We start from the raw sequence: 20,735 nt of genomic DNA, 5'->3' as shown, positions 1-20,735 counted from the left end.
GCTACAGCTAGCCTGTGGATGGATGGTTTCTTCTTCGTGTTGTTTTTTATTAGTATGCCATCGTCTCAGCATGCGCCGTGCTGCCAGCTACAGGCAGGAGATGTAACTGCAAGGGAGCTCCACTCAAATATTAGCATTATTACGGTAAACCAACATCATGTTCCATGTGTCATTACTTTGATTTATAATCGAACTACTACCAAGCAACGTAAAAAAAAAAAAAGCCATTTCCTATTTTACGTATTATTTAGCTTTATTTCACATATTGGTTGAGTTATCGTTTTGTATATATATCAAATCATTTTATATTGTTTAGACAATTTCTGTATAGTTTATGTTGTGCACCGGATAGATAGATAGATAGATAGATAGATAGATAGATAGATAGATAGATAGATAAATGTTTGCTGAACAACCACAAAGAAGCAAAGTCACGAAAACTGATTTCCAACTATCCCCTTATAAATTCTATGAATACATCTCAAAACCACTCCGTTTTGTCCACAAAACCATGACAGGCCACAAAGGAAACTCCAAATGACATAATATATATATGAAAACAACACATAAGGAACAGTGAAAAAGCACGAAAAACAAAAACATTTAAATCGACACCCACAAAATACTCCAATTGAGCTCAGAAGCCCACCAAAGATATAAAGACAACTTAAAAAGAAGAAAAAGAAAATGCATGCTAAATTAAATACGTGTCGAATTGGGAAACATTGTTTAAACTTTAAAGCAGCCAGAAACATTTAGAACCTAACAGCAGAATTTTATTTGAAATAACCTCTAAAACATAAAATCACTCAGGTGCGATCTAAAATATGGGCAAATGTTTACAAACAACACATTCTAAACACGAACATATTCCCCACATTCCTAGTAACAACTTGAATTGATCCAAAGATGATATAAATGGATTTACAGTCATTTGAAAGAAGGTTAAAAAAAATGTGGATGGAATTGTTGCTTTTATGAAGAACTTACATTTACGTTTTGTTGCCTGGTTATGCATAAATACACTCAAACTAATTAAATACAACATGTTTTCAAATAATTTATACTTTCTAGGTGAAGTTCGGTAAACTTATACTGAAGAGTGATAGTTTAGCAAACTCCGAGGCGTCCCTGAATGCAACATCACGGAAGGTGGGTTTTTCTCCTCTCTTTTTTTTCAACTTTTTTTGGGGAGGGGGCACGAAGCATTTCCTTTTTTTCCCCCCCTCCTCATTTGCATTACACACAGCAGAGAAACAATCGAGGCAGTTTGCAGGAATTAGTGATCTTTCCAATGCGGCGGATCGGGCGGAGGATGCGGCAGTAGACTGCGGTGCGTCGCAGGGAGCGCAGCGGACTGCGCGAAATAAAACTTCATTCTGGGCTTTAGCAGCCAAACTTTGACGTAATTCTTTCCCTGATCGCAGGACTGGACAGGAGGATCATCATGGAAACATTTCCCAAGGAGAAATTGGAAGATTTTATCATCTCTGAACTTGGACGTAATTGTAGAAGTTGGGAAATGAGCGTTTTGTAGCCCGCTTTGTAACTTTTTTTTCTCCACCCCCCCCCCCCACATTTCCCATCTGATGCAAACTGCGGCTGCTTTTTGACATGCATTCACACCCTGAGACAAAAATACCACTTTTCCCCCACATGTCTGGATGTTAGACAACCTCACCCATCGTTTGTGCTTTAGAGGACTTTTAGAAATCTTCATGCTGGATGTAACGTGGACATGGACGAGGAGACAAAATAAAGACGCTGGTTTAATTATTAACTAATAATCAGACTTTGACATTAAAAAAAAATGTTAATCGGGTGAAGTCCTCGGAAACACACAGGGAAGCCCAATGAGTGGCACACAGTCAACACTCACTGACAGGTAGGCCAAATGTCCTATTTTCTCCCTTTTCTGTGTTTTGGCACAGCTGCTGATGGGATTTAGTCACACGCCAAACTCAATTTTAAAACATCCATATTTAATGTTTCAAGTGTTATGAGAAGATACTAATCTCTAACTCAACTGGAAATTCTATTACTAAATACAGAGTAGTTATTGGTGTAATACGGCAATAAAATGAATCAATGTAAAGCTTCATAGTTTCCACAAAGTTACGTTTTTTTTAACTGTCTAGCAGCTGGATGTCCTCACGCCACTCAGTCAGCAGCCTTGTGAACACTTGAGAATACCATCTAAAAGCATAATTAAGTACCTTTTATCGGGATGTTTCATCCGATATTTGTAAGCCGATTTAACTATAAGGGTGTCTTGAATCGAGTTTCTTTCTTTGCTGATTCGAAGTAATTTATAAAGTACAGATACATCAGCAAAATTCTGAATTTGTTGATTTGTTAATGGAGTTCGGAACATCAAAGTCCTGAGAGAACAGGGCTGGGTTTTCTGCCTTTTTACTGAACAATCCGGTTGGCACAGTTGAACCTGTAGGGGGCAATTTCCTTTCATGACATTTTGTTTTTAACGGTGCCCCCCCTAAAGTATTTCCTGAATTAATAGCTTCAATACTTGTACATTGAGTCCAGGACGAAGGAGAACATGTGAGCAACTATCTCAGAAACATCTTGTTCAGTCAGTGACACATCTGCATGTACAGGTGACACCTAAAGATCATTTCATTGACCAGAGAATCACATTGGTTCTCACTTTCACCATGTTCATTATTCAAAAGCCAAAAATGTACAAAACCTGAACTAATATCGCCACAAAAAAAACAGAGCCTCACAAGAAGAAGTAACCTTCTTAAGCATATTTATAATAAAGGCTTGGCAGTTTTTGTTTTGTTTTTGCAACAAGCTGAGATAATTTGGGGAACTTTTCACTTTATATAAGATCCATGTGATGTGGATCATTGTGTGAAAACATCAATAATTGACTTTGCAGTTAGATTCCATCCCTCCTAAGTCACTTGTGTATTTTTACTCTCAGTCATCAGCCGACTCCTTTGATGAATAGCCAGAATAAAAGCACACATGACTACCTCGGAAAGTCAAACAGAGTCATTTGATTTCTTGACCTACAGCCTGCAGTAAGAGCGCTACAACAATGGGCCTCTTCTGTGTTTTCTTTGCAGGATCCACTTTTGAAAAGTTCAGTTCAAGAAACCTTTAACAGACTCTGTATCTTCATTTATCAGCCGCACATGGAGGAATTATCTAAAAAAAAGGACTCTGTGAGCAAAAAACCAGAATCATTAATGATCAGCGTGACGCAGAAAGCGAAGCACAAGATGCATATTACAACCATTTGAAGAAGTTATGAAATCAACTTGGTGGTTTTCCTCTAAGAGCTGGTTGAAAAATAAATACAAACATAGTTTTCCCGATTATGACTATTCATCAGAGTGACGTTTCATGATACCGTTTAAAAAAAAAAGTTTTTTCTACAGCAATTTGCAGTCGCTTGATACACAGTGTGAAACAAGCTATCTGATGGCCTCCTTCTCCATGAATTCACTTTCTTCCAAATGGAAATCTACCACTTGCCGATGATTTGACACCAGCCTCATGACTTTTCATAAGGTCAGAGCAGCAGCCAGCAAGGCTATGAGGCTGGTGTCAAATTACAAGCCTCATAACCTTACTCGCTGCTGCTCTGACCTTGTAAAATTGAACAAGCACAATGCCTATGCATAATGACACTAATGATGCTACGTTTCTCGCACCTGAAGCTTAGAAGAACTCTGACAAGCTTATGTAATGGCGGGACTAATGTCAGGTTTGGCACAAGAGAGGGATTGAAGCCAAAAATCTGTAGTGTACCACCTGATCCACCCCCCAAAAAACACAATTTGACTACAACAGTAGTACTACGACGAATCTGAGAAGCTTGATATTTTGAATATATGTTAATTTCTGTGCAGGTAAATTAAAGTTGTTCACGGTACATTTAGTTCAAAATATGTTCATCATAAACTGGTAATCGATTCATTTCGCTGAAGGCATTGGAGTATAGTTGACCTTCAGTGTGGTGGACACTGGTTCGATTCCCAGTGTAAAAGTGGAGCTGCTCGATAGATGCCAGTAATTTTACCACTTGCTTTTTCACAAGCAAAAATGTTCAGTTAAAATCTCCATTCCATGAAAGTTTTCATTACTGCAGATGAATCTTTTTAGATCAAAAATGTGACAAATAAAAATTTAATTTGTGTTTCTCGCGATGCTTTTTGGAAATAAATGCAATATTTTTGAATAATGCTTTCCCAAGTTTCCCTCCCTCTCCGGTAGAGAAGCCATATTTATTCATTATTAAGTGAATTCTTGTCATACTGGTGACTCTGATCAGTTTTATTGCCTTTAAATGAAACATTATTCTCCCTCAACAAAGCATTACTTGCTACATATGTCTAAAGTCACGTTGGTTCTGCGTACCTACCGGAAAACAATAACCACACATGAATGTGAATCTCACCATGTGAGTTTTTTTTTTAAACTGAGCTTTATGTGGTATGAATCCCTCCTGTAACAACAAAGAGGCTCTGGACTCTCTGTGAATCCATAAATCCTTTCACTTATGTGGTTTTGCGGCGAGCTGATTCAGCTTTTTTTTTAATCTAAACAACACACTCATCTGTGGATTTGGAAGGTTATTACTCATGTCTTTTTTTTTTTTCCCCACATAAGCGAAGTGTTGCCTGGCAGACTGTGTGCCAGCTCTGGTGGTGGTTGGTCACGTCTTGGACGTCAGTCAAGTGTTACTCCGTGAGAAGAATCTGCTTCCAGCAGGATGAGAAGTTGTGGCATTTCCTGTGGTGGAGTTTGCGTTATTCTACATGTGTGTGTGTGTTTTCAATTTCTCTCTGTGATACCATATACCTGTCATAAGAATCACGTGTCTACTAAGAAAGATGTATTCATGCCAGACATGGTCGAACTCTTGTTCATGTCAGATGATGTCATGAACATGAGCACCTCCATACATGCAAACACATGCAGATGTGTCCAGTTGAATTTGCATGGAGAGACGAGGGAGGATGTAAAACTGGATGAATTGGATCTGATGTGCTTTTGTCTAAAGCCGGCGTCTCTGTTCAGTGTATTTACAGTCGATTTTTTTTTTTTTTTTTTTTTGGTCGCTCAGTTTTGCTGATCTTTGTGTTTTTCCCGCCTGTAGTCCTCCCGTCAACCCCTCCCTCCTCCGGCGATATGCACCCGGACCCTGACAGGAAGCGCTGACATCACTGTAAAACAATGTCCGTCCTGATGGACGCTGCTGCTCCTGGTGACACATCAGAGAAGCCGGGCGCCCGGTCAGGCTGAACACAATGAGGCTGCAGTGCTTCATTTGTGAACCTTTCAATGATACGGAATCTGTCCTTTTACAGCAGTCAACACTGTTGTTAAAGGTAAAAGTCTGAGTTTTGCGGCTCTCGTTGATTCCTTGAGTCTGGATGTTGCTGCTGGAAGTAGAGTGACGTGAGACGAAAGTGTGCATCAAATCAGGTCTGAATAAACAATCCTAATATGAATAGTTTTCTGTGGATTTGAACCCTTTGCGCATTTTCTGTTGGTCAGAGTCGGTCGTCTTTGAGGTGCTTGTGCAAGAAACAAGTCTAACCATTTTCTATGTAAGTGGATTACTGTCAAATTGATTGGGAACTCTTCCCGTCAGCTGCTTTGGTCGCTTCACTGTCATTCTAAATCGTCCTCCGTCTCTAGTCTTAATCACTGTGTACTCAACATGTAGTACAAGAACTTCCTGGAGAGGTTCAATTCATCAGCACGGTTAATCGTCGGCAAATGTTTATCCTGACGCGTCGTGCTCTTTCCTCTGGATGTCCAGTTGGCCAGCGTGTGCTTGATTCCACTGAGCAGCTGCTGTCGTTCTGCAGGTTGGATGTGTTTGTCTCCATGTGCTCTCTGGCCAAGCTGATGTGCTACTGAAAGTACTGGAAAAACTGCTCATAGCTGCCGTCTGATGACTCTGTAGCGCAACCTAGTGGCGCTTATTTGATCTTATCCTTGTACTCGTGGAGGCTTAAAGAAGTGATGTCCTCATTTTAGGAATGTACAAAAAGTACGTATAGGTTTACTCAACTATAACGGCTGAAATGGGAGCTTAACCTCCTCCGTATGGAGCGTTGATTGAAGTGGCTTTACGGCCATAAAGCCGATATAAAATCAGTATTTTCTCACAGGAACAGACAGATAGCGGCGGGTTCAGGTTACAGATAGTCAGATTAGCTATCAGATGAAGTTAAAGCGTAAATGCTCTCGTGTTTCAGTAAAGCCTCTCGCTTTCATAATAAATGGCGAGCTCTTCTATATTTGGAGTTTCTGCTCCATCGTCGTTGGACCTCCAGCTCTCCAGGCCTCTGCAGCTACTTTGCCGTTATCATCCCAGAGGAATCGTCTGGTATTTTTGGCATTTGAGGCTCAAGTGGATTTCTGAGTGTTTTCTGGGTCCTACTTTGATAACTGTGCACAAAGTAATTGAAGAGAAACAGACCTGAATCCCAGCTGCTCAGATAATTCTGATTCCCGCGGGTCAGTGTGCCAGTTTTCATATGAAAACAAGCAGGTTTGTTGTTTATAATCCCACCAAAATGGAGGTTTTGGGCACTTTCCACCCTGAAGGTTGTGAAGAAGAAGGGATTCTGGCATGAAGAGCGTTTATTGAGCTGTTCTGACCAAAATAGGTGCAGTAGGGTTTGTTTTTTTTCTCTTTTTTTGTTAGACTTTTTGTTTAACTTCAAATTTTCCATCCGTCTCTGTTCATCCCGATGTGGACGTAATACACCTATGAGAGGAAACACAGGTTTCCTTATTTACAGTCTTGCAGTTCCAGCATTTTTTTTAGAAAAAAAAATCCCAGTAATTTGTCATATTTGAATTTTTTTTACAGTACTTTTTTTTTCTTCTTTATTTATGAAACTCATGCTTTAAACTCGGTAGTACATTTTGATTTTATGCCTGACAAACAGACATTGTTGTTGTATGCTGAACTATAGACAATTAATGGTTCAAGGGGCTTTTACTTTGAAAGTTATGGTACATCTCTTCACCTTGAAGCAGCTGCAACTGCTGCAATTATGTTTTGCACTAGAAACTATTTTCTATTTTTAATTTGACTGCATTACATCACATGCTATTATTGAGCCAGAACAGACAACAAAGTGCACGGAACCAAAGAAATCACATCTGTGCGTTTTAGTGCAAAGATGCACATTTTGACCAAACTCTCTCCTTCCTTCACACAGAAGCAAAACTCCTGATTCAACTTATTCCATCAAGTATCTGTGCTTTAACTCTGAATTTTCATAATGTGGGTTCACGCTAGTTTTTCTGCATGTGGAAAACCTTTGATATTTTAGATTTTTAAAGACATTTTCACCTTTACCAACCTTTAAAAATCTGTTGTTTTGGGGGTTTTTTTTGCGGATAAGCCAGCTAAACGCTGAATTCCTCCCTCTTATCTCACAATTACTTAAATGCCACCCACTGAGCAGGATGCAGGCCGCCCCCATCTCGTTGTGCTTTATCAGTTTCTGATCTCGTCCAACCCCCGGCCAGAAAAAGTTCTCTAAAACGAGCCTTAAGTGACCACTGTGGTGTCTCTTTTGCCCAGCCCACTTCTAATTGTGTCTTTTTTGTCAATCATCCGCCGCATGTTCAGTTTGTGAAATGAGAAAGGGGAAGGGGAAAAAAAAGGGACACTTCATGAGCTTGTTTCTGCACCCTGACGATTGTTTAGACATGGCTGCTCACTCTGGGTGCTCACTTGAAGTTTCCTCTGTATTCCCTCAGACACCTCCTCCTCCTCCTCCTCCTCCTCCTCCTCTTTTCCGTCTGCCTCCTCGTGCTTCTTTCCCAGCCTCCTCTTGCATTCAGGAAGCTGAAGCCGAGCCAAAAAAACCCGGAGTCTCTGTTTCCGGGAATCAGTCCCACAGAGCAGCAGCATAGTAAGTCGGCTCTGACGTGGGAGCCATTGTTAAAAGCCCGGGGCCCCCATTGTCCAGAGGAGGAACAGCAGCACAAACAAAACCCCCTCTTATGGAACGAGGAGGAGCTGGAGGGGCCGACGATGAGGAGAGGGAACCTCTGCTATTAATACATGAACTATACCATCCACAAGGACAACAAGTCCAGCTCCCAGAAGTGCAGAGAAGAAAATTGCTCTTTAAAAAGTCACTCCCTCTGTCATTGCTATTTTTTTGTAAAAAGTAAACACTTGTTTTCGACGTTGGGGTGGATTTTTGAAGGCTCAATATAAATCAGCAGACGCATCGGTGGAAACTATAGGACTTTTTAAAACAAGCGTTGGTATAAACTTGACATAAAGTTCTTGTTTTAAGAGCTGATCTGGTGCCTTCGGGCTTTACAAACACTTTCTCCATTTAAAATAGGGTTCCGCTCTGTTTTTCCGCCCAAACTTTGAGGCTAGACAAACATTTTAGATAAGATTGTTTTCTTTTGGAAGCACAAGCAAAGTTAATTTAGATGAACTATACGTTGGTGGACTCACTTAGTCTGTTTTCTCTGGCTTCTATATGTTTCTGCCCATTTTTCAGATCATTTTTTTTCAACTAACTTTCCACATAGTTATTTGAATTTCATTTATTTCCTACCTTTCAAAATGACTTTCTTTTTCTTTTCTTCTTCTATTCTTTTTACATTCTAAAACACTTTACAGGTGGTTTACCTGTCAAAAGGCTTCCAAAAACTCAGAAAGCAGCTTACAGTTTTTTTGGTTTCTTAATAATAAACCAATTATAATTTAGTTTCAATCATCAGGCCGGTCAAATTCATGTCATGACTATAAAACTATAATAAATATAGTTTTATTGTATAGTAATAGTATAGTTTACTTTTTTACATTTCAAAAAACAAATTAAAAGCCAAACAACAACATACCAATGAGTTGGTAGTTTTTTAAAGGTTTTTTTTTATGTATTGATCTACATAAACAAGAGAAAAGATGAGATGTATTAAAAATGAAAAAAACAAAAAAAAACACAACAAAATAAGCAAAAACTCATTCAAACTTAAATTGCCCGCATGGTAATTTAACACCAGGATTCTCTCCTTCACCACAAATGCTTCCACTGTGTTTCCAGCTGAGGGCGGGATTAATGCTGCCTGGAGCATTAAAATACATTTCCTATGGCTCATAAATTACAAACCATTACATGACCTGAGAATTGATGAGCAGGACTTTTAGTCATTATATATTTCTACCACAACATTACAGATATGACTGCTTCAATGATCAAAATCAAAGTTTAGATGTTGACAAGCAGCAGTTTGATTTTGATTATTTTTCCTCCCCATCGTCTCTGCAGGACCCCAAACTTCCTCAACAAGGACCCGGCCGACAAGAAGCCAAAGAATGAGAAATCCTCGGTTTCCATCAAAAATGAGTTCGACCCAACAGGTAAACACTCCTTAAATAAACTCTGCTCATGCTTTGGGTTCTCCGTTTCCATAATATGCTCCACGCTTTTAGGTTTGCAAACTCAGACATCCCATGGAAACGACGTCTGGTTCATGATTTCATGTCATTTTCTTGCTTTTCATGATTTATATTTGTTACATTTCAGCGTGCAAATCGGATCCGTTCATGTGATTTTAGGTTTTTTGACGAGCAGCCAAAGCAGCCAGACGCTAAATCAGTGAACAATTTTAGGTTTTAAGCAGCAGATTACAGTGTTTCTATAGCCCATAAAACAATGTCATGTTCTGTATATTTGTTATTCTCTGTTAAAAAAAGTAAAAAGCAGAATTATAATCACATTAAAGGACAGGGGTGTTTCCCAGATTTGGTTGATGTCCTCCGTTACCATTCACACTACATCTGCATCAGTCGATTTCCAGGAGACGCAACATAAACCTGCATAACGACGACATTATGTAAGAGGTTTCTATTGGATACTGATTTATGTTGCAGGACGAGCCACGGTCTCTGAACTCGAAAGATAAAGCCGAGAGAAAAGTATTTTCCATTTCATGGAGTATTCTTGCTCTCGACTTGTTTCTCACGTCAAAGTATGAATCGTCCAGGTGTTGATGAGTACAGAGTCGGTCTCGGCGGTTGAAGCGTGAGGACGGCCGGCCCAGGCGGCACTCAGAGACGAGTTGTTGAGGTGGTTGCCCCGGCTGCAGGGTTGACATTAATCCTCGCTGCCCTTTTGTTCACCCTGGAGACTTGAGGCTCCTCACGGAGTCCAGAAGACAACCAATTATCCACTCAGCTCTGTCAGATCATTCTTTGAAGTGGGAGAAGGGGGGGGGGGGGATAAAAGGGAGAAACCGGACGGGCAGATTGAGAATCGCTAAACTTGTGCAGGAAGAGTTTGTCCCGATCCTCCAGATGATCTGCAAAGATTTCAGGATGTTCATGGAGTTGGTTTTGAAGGAGTCAGTCATCCCTGAAGGTCGCAGTGTTTTTCAGCAGTGCTCCTGCTCTTTTCAACTGCACACAAACACATTTAGATCATGTCGGAATTAACAACCTTGTAATTCACGTTGTCAATTGAGTTTTGCCACTGAACTTACTTAAAGAGGACTTACGTGCTGGACTGGTCCTCCACAAAGACAGTCTCGTGACGTGAGACATCACATTCTATGTCATTGTTAAATTACAGTATTCAGTTTCAATCCCGGGCCGATGTTTTCACTATATTTCATTACTGAGGTCAAAATTTTCCATGAACTGTGGAGAGACACAGGAATGTATGTCGTCAGTCTGTTTTGAAGTATTTGGCTCTGTTTGTTTCTTTTCAATTATTAAGTCATTTAGGGATCAAATTGAGTTTTAAAATCGTTGGTTCCAGCTGATCTGAGGACATTTTCACCTGAATATCTGAGTCACAGCAGCAGTTTTTATTTTGTATTTTTTTTTTATCACATATACATACTTTTATTTATATTTTCTTTCCCTGTGTTATAATACGAGACCTGGGGATTGAAACAAGCTTATATAACTGTTTAAATGTCACAAACCTGCAGTACAGAGATGTTTCTCAAAATACACAAACCTCGATGTATCAGCTTGTTGGCCTTAATATGCTATATTTGTTCAAGGTGTATAAATCAATTTATTTAGTGTATTTTAACAGCCTGTTGCCACAATTGCAGCGTATTCTGAGCTCACAATGTCAAGCAGGTACGAGACTTGACAGGCTGAAACCTTCTAATCTTATAATCCACTTTTTGTTCCTTAAAGCTGATTGGCTATAAGTTAGTGCTTGCTGTATTTCTTGTGATTTTCAGAAATGAAATGTATGTAGACAAGAATCATTTTACCGATTTTCAAAATGTGTCAAATTTTGACTTTTTGTATAAGTCAGGGTGTCGTCTGCTTAATATAGGTTCCAGCTGAATATCTGAAGCATATAAAGGAGGGAAAGTAGAGGACCTGACACAGAACCCTGTGGCACACCATTTAAATTTATTTATTTATTTATTTTTATGCTCGTTTGAATGATGAATCAGATCTTCAGGATGAGTGCATGGCATGAAGCTTAAATGTGACCTTTCGTCACTCACAAAAGAATCTTCTTTTTTTTTTCTTTTCCTGGCACAGTTTCTTTCTTCTTCTTCTTTTTTTAAATTGAGATGAAAAGCGAACTTGAAAGGAAACATAACAATGGCTTTCTATGGAGAACCATTTATAGATTTGTTTAACAGCATCACAGTGAGTGGAGCTTATTTTTAGGCGTCTCCATCGGTGGGATTTGCTTGTTCGGGGTCTCAAAGAGACGAGGGAGCATCGGGATGTCTCGGTGGCGAGGGCAGTTCTCACCAGAGAGCAGCAGGCTGCTATTTAAGATGCTGCCGCTTCTGCTGCTTCAGTCTCCTGATTTGTCATTTCCTGTGTGGAGACTTTTCCCACAAGTGACTGCATCAGGCCGAGGTCGACCAAAATGATTAAAAACCTCACGATTACAGTTAATAGTCTACATGCATGTTGATTTTTAAAGCCTGTTTTGGCGTGCGAAGGGAACACAATATCCACTATTAACTGGGAACTTGTCCTTCTCTCATGAAATGTATATTTCTGCGTGTGTGTGTGTGTTGGCAAACGGCAGGTCTGGTCCAGCGCTGTGTGATAATCCAGAGAGATGAAAATGGCTTCGGGCTGACAGTGAGTGGAGACAACCCTGTGTTTGTGCAGCTGGTCAAAGAAGGTGAGGCTCCGGCTCACACCACCAGATCACTCCTGCGGACACAACATTTCCAACAGGTTTCTAACTCTCTTGCTTTGCGTGACAGATGGAGCGGCGATGCGAGCTGGTGTCCAGACAGGAGATAGGATCATTAAGGTCAGCCTTATGAGTCTGATGACGAGAGATGAAAACCAATTTTTTACCAATTTACGTGTTTTTTTATGTTTTTCTTTTCAAATTCTTTTCGTCTTGATCGACAAAATCGAGACATAAAACGGTGTTACAAAGCATCAAATCACCTTGTGGGGGAAACGAAGGGTCAAAAGTGTCAGTTCAGTCTGATGGTTTGATGAAACATGCTCTGAATAATACATTTCAAAAAGGATTATAATCAGTCTGACACCTTTTATTTAACTTTTTGTCTCCTGGCAGGTTAATGGGACCTTGGTCACTCATTCAAACCACATAGAGGTTGTGAAGTTGATCAAATGTAAGTATTTCCTCTTGTAAAGATATTTAATATTTACTTCACATTAACACTCTACACTCTGGATCCTTATTATTTTTTGCTTGGTTTTGATATTTGTGGTGTTAGTAGTGTTAGCAGTTTCCGGTTACAAATTCTTGTTTCAACTCTATTTTTAAGGTTTGTTATGATATGAAATCACTGCTTCTTACTGTGATCAGTTCATGAATTAAAAATAGATAAGGAAGGCAAAGTCTCTCAGATGTAAAGATATTTCAATTATAATGTCATCGATTGCACATCAATTGATAAGCTGTGGTCATAAAAAAAACAAAAACAATTTTGTCCACACTTTTCTAATAAAGTTGATGGTTTCCTAGTTGGCAATACATCTAAAGTTTGTCAAACAAATATTTCCACCAATGCTAACAGGAAAATATTTATAAGGATCAATAGAGTACCTTCTGGAGCAAACAGCCCACATAGGACAACCATCATTGTGCATGTTGTGACAGAAGATATCAATATACTTTAAATAGTTGCTTTAGTTTCTGTGATTTTTTTTTTTCTTCTATGATTCCTCCCTTCCCGTGCCTCTTCCTCTGGCAGCGGGTTCGTATGTGGCTCTGACGGTGCTCGGGAGGCCGCCGGGGCTTCCTCACATGACCCTGGACGAGGAGGAGGAGGAGGAGGAGAAGGAAGGGAAGGATGAAGGAGGAGAGGTCAGCACCTCCTCCTCTCTGTCGGCGCCTCAGTCACCTGCGCTGTCAGGTGGGGAACGAAGCAGCAGCGCCGCCTGCAGTCCGGACCGGCCCGCCTCCTCCCCGCCCGAAGGGGTAAGAGAGAGTGATGTAACGACGCGGTGTGGTTACAGCCAGGACAGGAAAACACACTAATATTTCACTTATTGTGATTGTAAAACATTTAGTTTTTTTTGTTCCAGAGGAAGCAGCCTGTGGACTTTTCCTTTGGATGTAATAAACCTGATTTGACAGATTTTATAGCCACTGGGCTCATCCTGGAGGCAGCAGCAGTCTGCGTCATAGTGTCACTGGAGGATACTTGTTTTCACTTTTGCATTTCCAGTCAGAGAATTAAAAACACAATAACTGTAATGTTATCATATCATTATCTTCTCTGTTGTAAAATTTGACCAAACTGAGCCTGATGCCAAAGCAGGAAATACAAAAATCAGTTTGTAGGAAGCGATTAATGGGGGGGGGGGGGTGGGACTCGATGGTAGCGAGGACGCAGCATCTCTCAGCCCTCTTCCTTGTTATTTCTGCCAATAAATCATGATAAAACAGCAATAAATTGAGGACAAAACCATATGTGTATGACTACATGTGATGTGTTTTTTTAAACAATCCTCCACATACGTAAATAATTGTTCAAATATCTGGAGAAGGAGGTTGTTTCCACCAATGCCAGCTTACAGTGTCGACTTTAAAAGTAGTTTTATTGTTTTCAAAATGACTTTTGAGCGGTTTTATTCCATGACAGTGAACCTGTGGCCTTCAAATGTTGTGTTTTAGTTACAGACTCCCTTTCATGTGATTTGTCGCATAAAAGCCTCTTCTTCTGTCTTCGGAGAAGTGTCAAGGATGTTTTGAAGATCCGAATGACACCGAAGTTTAAACTGTATTTACTTCACCTGAGGGCAGTTATTGTTAAAGCTCTCCCAATATAACCACCCGGTGCACTTAGACCCCCTGAGTTTCCTTTTGTAGACAGTGATCTAAATAAACCTCCTTTCATTTGTCTCCACTTCCAGTCTCACATGTAAACACCTGGTGGTCTGCACAGCTCGTCCTGCTCGCCTCCTCTGTATTTGTTAGAATCACATCATCTGAACGTCGCATAAGTCAAAAGAGGAAAACCTTCCCTGCGTGCAGCTTTTGCACGCTCATGTGGAAACGGCTATAATCACCTCTCAAGATATGTCCAGACCCCCATTTTTAATGCTTTTATGGGCTGGGACAAGTTGAACGACATGTTTTCTCTGAGGATTAGATCATTTCCAGGAACACAGGTCACCACAGGCGCTGTCATCTGCAGGACCTTTTCTAATTATAACTGATGAGAGAGGGAACACATTCTTCTTGCATTCCTCTTTTGGGCCAGAAAACTGGGAAGACATACATTCGAGGGGTCCCATATACAAAATAGATGTCGGCTTACAGTTAAGGTTAGGGACTTACTTTGGGATGGTTCGTTAGGGGGGTACAGAAACAAGTTATTTTTAGTTCAAGACATTTTTCTGGGAAAGGTCAGGGTGAGACATCTTCTAGTTTTGACTTAAGTTCACAAAACCATTACAGGTATTTGAGTTTTATATGAATTACAGCTAATATAGAGATTTGTCGCAGATTGAACTGTGGTAAATAAGGTTTCCATGCAGTATATGCATTCATGCTTCAAATTTGAAATGACGGAAAATTTAAATATGAAAGAACAATTATTATTAATGAACAGCATTATTACATTTCACATGTTATACCAAATGTTTTTAGGTTAGTCTCTCTGGAGGCACATGGTGCTCTTCAGCTCCTCTGTAGTGACTCCCTGAAGCTTTTCATCAGGTTATACGTGAACAAATATTTTTTAATAAGGAATCATATCTTTTTCTTTTGTTTTTAAACACAGGTCTATGGCTATAACAAGTAAGAAATACAAAACTTCTAAAAAGAAATGGGAAAATAAAATACATTTAAAATAGCAGTTAAAGTACTGAAAACTCAATGACTATAAATAGTCTAAAAAAATGGCTAAAATAAGACTTAATAACTAGTTATTAACAAAAATAACATTTCTTTAATGTGTGTTTTTTTGTGTGCATACATTGATAAATATAATACAGTACAAATGTATACAAGCAAGCAAGCAACGTTATTTATATGACACTTTAAAATAATGCAGTTTATATTCAATTTATTTATTTTTTTAAATGTTTGTACAGCTACTAATCTTCATGATGATTAAGTGTCTAAATATACCTAAGAAGCTGTATTTATCGCTGTGACAAGTTAAATAAAAATTGTCAAAAAGGCTAAGATGACCCCAAATATAATTAATAACTAAAATGGTGAAAACAACTGGCATGTTTAAGTCAGCTGAATCAATTCAGTGTGTGTGTGTGTGTGTGTGTGTGTGTGTGTGTGTGTGTGTGTGTGTGTGTGTGTGTGTGTGTGTGTGTGTGTGTGTGTGCGCGTGCGCGTGTGCGTGTGTGTGTGCGTGTGCGTGTGTGTGTCAGGACTCCGGGTGCAGGAGCAGCGATGCAGACGAGAGGGACGGAGCTCTTCCTGCAGCTCGGGGGGGCCAGACGTCGCCCCCGCGGTGTGAAAGTGGGAATGTGATCAATAACAACTCTGTAAGAGGTTTTCTTTCTGTTGTATTTTGGATAGTCGGCATGTTTGGTTTTGGACTGTCATCAGAAACATGACGAACATTATAAATTCTTCTTCTCATGGCTGCGATCAAAAATGCCTCATGGCTCTACATTTCCCAGCGATGTGTCCTGTCCATTAAAGTTAATTAAAGAAAAACAAATAGCTGCATTTAGTGCATAAACCTTTTATGATAAATGTAGGGTTTTTTTTGTTGTTGTTTTTTCAACTCAGGTGACCAGACTTTGTTGATAATAACATGTAGTGGTCAAACATTTGAGGGCACCACAAAGCCTCCCTAAAACCACTGCCCATACGCACTCCTTTGTAATAACAATCTGTTTTATCACAACTTCTATAAATAGGAATGAAATGGCCCTGCTTTGCAATCTCAGGGGGATTTCCCAGCATTCAGCTGCAGACTAAACAATCAATTTGGTTTAAGTGTGGTGTTTTCCTTGTGTGTGTGTGTGTGTGTGTGTGTGTGTGTGTGTGTGTGTGTGTGTGTGTGTGTGTGTGTGTGTGTGTGTGTGTGTGTGTGTGTGTGTGTGTGTGTGTGTGTGTGTGTGTTTAGGTGCACTGCAGCCCCCCACCGGAGAGTCCCGGCACAAGAGAGACGCCCTGTCAGAGCCCGGACGTCAGCCGGAGAGACGGTCCTAACGTCTGCTCGTCACCGGACGCCGAGGACACACCTGACACTGTATGACACACACACACACACACACACACACACACACACACACACACACACACACACACACACACACACACACACACTCACACACACCGTCGTACATTTAGAAGAAAACAAAAACTAATTTTGAATGTTCTCCTTCATTTTCACCTTTTAGAATGAGATATTTTTCAAGCTGAAGTGACTATTTGAAATTAATTCAGGCTAAAGATCACCTGTGTGGTTCTAGTGTATTTCTTAATAATAAAATGTGTGTCACAAACCTGATTTGACTGTGTCTACACAATAGCAGTGAATTATTATCAGAAATGTCAACCTACATGTAGAATAACTCCATGTAGGAATGTTTATCTCGGCTCCAAATAAATCTTCCACCAACTAACTCGTGTAAATTCAGTGGAACTTAATGTGTGACGGTATGATCACACAGTGAACGTGCAGACAGGTTTTATATTTTTGTTCAACTTCCTGTCTTCCCTCAGGAATCCAGTCCCCAGAGCATTGTGGGTAGTCCTCCCTACCTCCTCAACCTGCAGATCATCGGAGCGGAGGATGATTACTTTGACTCGCAGCAGGAGCAGGTACCCGAAGGGAGTGTTTCACAGCCCGTGGACGCTTCAACCCGCGTGGTGACGGTGTGATGAACGGATTTCTCCCCGCAGATCAACGGACAGTGCAGCTGCTTTGAGAGCATCGACTTGTTGAAGTGTCGTCCTGCCCACCTCGCCGTCTTCCTCCATCACGTGGTCTCGCAGTTCGACCCCACACCTCTGGTACGGACACAATCAGTGTAAACATCCCACAAGCCAGTGGAAATCAAAGTGGGTTATTTTTAAAGCTGCAGATTAACACGCATTTTCATGTTGTGGCCAGAGATTCCAGAAGCGGGAAAGTACATGTTCGTCTTCCTAAATATAAACTACAAAGTGACTCTTAATGAGGGAACATGTCACTCAGTGCAGCGGCGGGGCTCATTAATGTGGTTTAAATAGTTGAACAACAATGGGGCTTAATGGCAGAGTGTTAAAGATGAATGTGTGACGGATAAAAAGAGGTTAAAACGTGAAGCTCTCTCTCTCGTCACAACTTCAATAGGGACATCTCAACTGAATAGATGTTTAATGAAAAAGTATTCATTTAGAAATCATTTAATACAGTTTATACATTGCGCTATGTGGGAAAATGTTATTTTATTTCAAATATAAGTGGGCCAAGGACAGAGCCTTGAGGAACCCCACACTGACGCAGGTCTAATTAAGTCCTGACACTAGACCGTCGTGGTTAAAATGCACTTTTTGTCCTTTCCTCCCTGACTAGCTGTGTTATCTCTACGCTGACATGCACAAACAAACCACCTCCAAAGAAAGTCGACGCTTCTTCATGGAGTTTCACTCACTGTTCATGGATCGAACGGCTGTGAGTCACTCTCTCGCTTCACCTCTATTAGTCTGTCTTTCCTCTCTTAGATTAAAAAAAAAAAAAAAGACATGTTTTTGTATTTGTGGCTGTAATTCACTTTCTATTTCTGGTGGTTGTTTCTAGAATCTGAAAGTACCTATACCAGAGGCAGTGGCAGCTGAACTGGGTAAGAAAGAGAACAAGAAGAAAAAGGAAAAAAAAACAAAATTGTAAATATGTATTTATTGTATTACAAACTATGGAGATAATGTGGGCGTTGTGATAAAAGTACACCAGTTAGAAGACGATGTTACTATCTGTCATTAGAAAGCAGGTTCAAAGAGGTTGTACTAATCAACACAGCATTTTGAAGTTACATTTTTGTTGTTGTTGTTGTTGTTGTGTCAGAGAAACGGAGGCTGGAGTTGATCCCGGAGGAGCTGTGTAAGCAGTACACTCACACTCTGCAGGACACACTTTTAACAGACCTGCACAAGAACCTGGAGGACTTCAGGTAACAGCTCCTCTAACGCTCCAATATAATACTCTGATTATCAGTCAGTTCTGATGTTCATCATTCTATAGAGCTCTTCTTTTTTTTTTTTTTTGTTGCTTCATGATCAAGAGATCTAAACACTGGAAATTAGTTTAACATGAGAGAAAACAGTGTGTAAAAGACTGCTATAGAAGCTAAAATCACTAAAGGAGTAAGAAACTTTCTGATATATGTTCTTTTCCTTGTATTTCATTCCGTCTGTCACTTTATGTAGTATTTTTTTAAGTAAGTTTGTGTTCTGTGTTTAAACAAGTCTCTTGATAATGAGAATTTACTTAAAGTAAAGGTGAAATAAGAAAAAAGAAAATGTAAAAAGAGAATTATTATTATTATTATTTTTTTTTTTTAATAGTTTAATACTCTTTCATTGGTTGTTGTTTTTTCTTCTTCTTCTTCAAATAAACCACACAGGTAATTAATCATCGGTAGAAAGCCCAAAAATGTACGTCGATGATCAGAATTACAATTATTTTTGTTTGGAGAGATCAATAGACCACTGACACATCTTGATTTGAAGACGTGCGCACGTGTTGCACAATTAAAAGTTCCGTTTACAGCTTTGTTCCTTTTAAAACGAGGAGCCCCGACTGGAGCCCGTATAGAAAACTCTTCTACAAAACCCCCGTCAAGCAATACACCTGTCATGTCAAAATATAATGGTTTACACATGAACTTTACCTCGGGTGGAAGAATTGAGTTGCAATCACTCTGCAACTTTATGAAATACTCACATGTCACAGCACGTACCTTGAGTTGGATTCAGTTTGTGTGCGTGTGTGTGTGTTTGCGTGCAGACAGAAGCGCAGCATGGGGCTGACGCTGGCCGAGGACGAGCTCTGCAAACTGGACTGGGAGGGAGGAAAAGAGCAACAGGCCCTGGAGAAGGAGTGCTGCTGCGCCGAACACATCCTGTCCAAGATAGAGGACATCCTGTGAGTCCCGCCATTTGTACACGTAAAGCGTAAAACCCTAAAACGCCGCCACGTCTCTGACGCCGCTCGTGTCCCGTTGCAGGATGACATCGCAGCCGTCAGAAGAGGAGAAGTGGTAAGAAGACACAGTCTTTTTATATATATATATATATATATATATATATATATATATATATATATATATATATATATATATAATGCATTCAGGGTGGGGTAATAAAAAAAATAAAATAAAATTTCCATACACAGAAATCAATGATAATGGTTTTTAGTATTCATAAACAATAATTAAAAAAAAAAACTCAAAAATATGTTTTGAACTTATTCAATCATTTAGATTTGTCAGAATTTTTCAAAACATGTTCTAACTGAATATTTATTAGTTTCACCCTGTCACAACAACTAATGTATTAATGTTGACCTTTTTCAATGTAATAAAGCCAATAATATAATAACTTTCTAACAGTGTGAATACCTGATTAAAGTGGCATTCATAAATATGTTTTCAAAATGTCATAACTTAAGCCAATAATATGCATAAACAAAACTGCATTTCTAGGAAATAAACACATTTTTGCAGGCTTTGCGTAGTTTGCTTATCTCACAGGTATAGTGAGCGTAGTCAGGAGCGTACGCTGCAGCAGTCTCTGAATTACGGTTGGAAAAAAAGTCTATTTCATTACATTATCGGCAAGTAATTACTTTAAGTTGTTGGCTTTATTGAATTACAAAATGACCAGAATTGTTATGTTATTGGTCATTAGACAGTCGCTACCTATTCTTTTTTTATATTATATATTATTTTTTGATTCTTCTTTCAAAAATTTTAATGTGAACAATGACACTTTGAAAAGTTTATTCGACACTTTATTCACATGTTGGTTTTTTTGTGGCCTGAAATAGGCTTTTTGTGTTTGGTGACATTTGAACTGATTCTTCATTCATCCAGACAAGCTCCTCATTGTTGCGTGTGAAGAGTGAAAACTTATTTCCCGTTGTGTTTGCAGCCAAACGATGCAGTATGTGATTCTCACTTACATGAAGCACCTCGGGGTGAAAGTGAAGGAGCCTCGCGGCCTCGAGCATAAGCGTGCACGCATCAATTTCCTGCCCAAAATTAAGGTTCACCCTCTTCTCCATGCCTTTGTGGGATCGATACGTATTATTAATTCATGCCA

At 39.7% G+C, this 20,735-nt stretch overlaps 1 protein-coding gene across 2 annotated transcripts in view; it reads left to right on the top strand.

Annotated features, from left to right (window-relative positions):
• The first annotated feature begins 1,267 nt into the window (after positions 1-1,267).
• Positions 1,268-20,735, top strand: part of LOC308139347 (rho guanine nucleotide exchange factor 12-like) — a 28,645-nt gene continuing 9,177 nt past the window's right edge. The window contains exons 1-16 of one of the 2 annotated variants that reach the window (XM_080508759.1): positions 1,268-1,885; positions 9,300-9,391; positions 12,048-12,146; positions 12,232-12,281; positions 12,558-12,615; positions 13,201-13,427; positions 15,845-15,961; positions 16,552-16,677; positions 17,154-17,252; positions 17,334-17,444; positions 17,989-18,087; positions 18,214-18,256; positions 18,478-18,583; positions 19,420-19,557; positions 19,640-19,672; positions 20,565-20,679. In XM_080508759.1, coding sequence (XP_080364885.1) covers positions 1,854-1,885; positions 9,300-9,391; positions 12,048-12,146; positions 12,232-12,281; positions 12,558-12,615; positions 13,201-13,427; positions 15,845-15,961; positions 16,552-16,677; positions 17,154-17,252; positions 17,334-17,444; positions 17,989-18,087; positions 18,214-18,256; positions 18,478-18,583; positions 19,420-19,557; positions 19,640-19,672; positions 20,565-20,679 — 1,545 coding nt within the window. In that variant the 5' untranslated portion in view covers positions 1,268-1,853. Of the gene's footprint in view, positions 1,886-4,737; positions 4,793-9,299; positions 9,392-12,047; positions 12,147-12,231; positions 12,282-12,557; positions 12,616-13,200; positions 13,428-15,844; positions 15,962-16,551; positions 16,678-17,153; positions 17,253-17,333; positions 17,445-17,988; positions 18,088-18,213; positions 18,257-18,477; positions 18,584-19,419; positions 19,558-19,639; positions 19,673-20,564; positions 20,680-20,735 lie in introns of those variants that run through there. The other variant, XM_080508760.1, reaches the window with a different exon arrangement.

The sequence above is a fragment of the Blennius ocellaris genome (assembly GCF_963422515.1).
Source record: "Blennius ocellaris genome assembly, chromosome: 14".
NCBI classification, from domain to species: domain Eukaryota; kingdom Metazoa; phylum Chordata; class Actinopteri; order Blenniiformes; family Blenniidae; genus Blennius; species Blennius ocellaris.
This window is presented reverse-complemented; position numbering and strand designations above follow the sequence as displayed.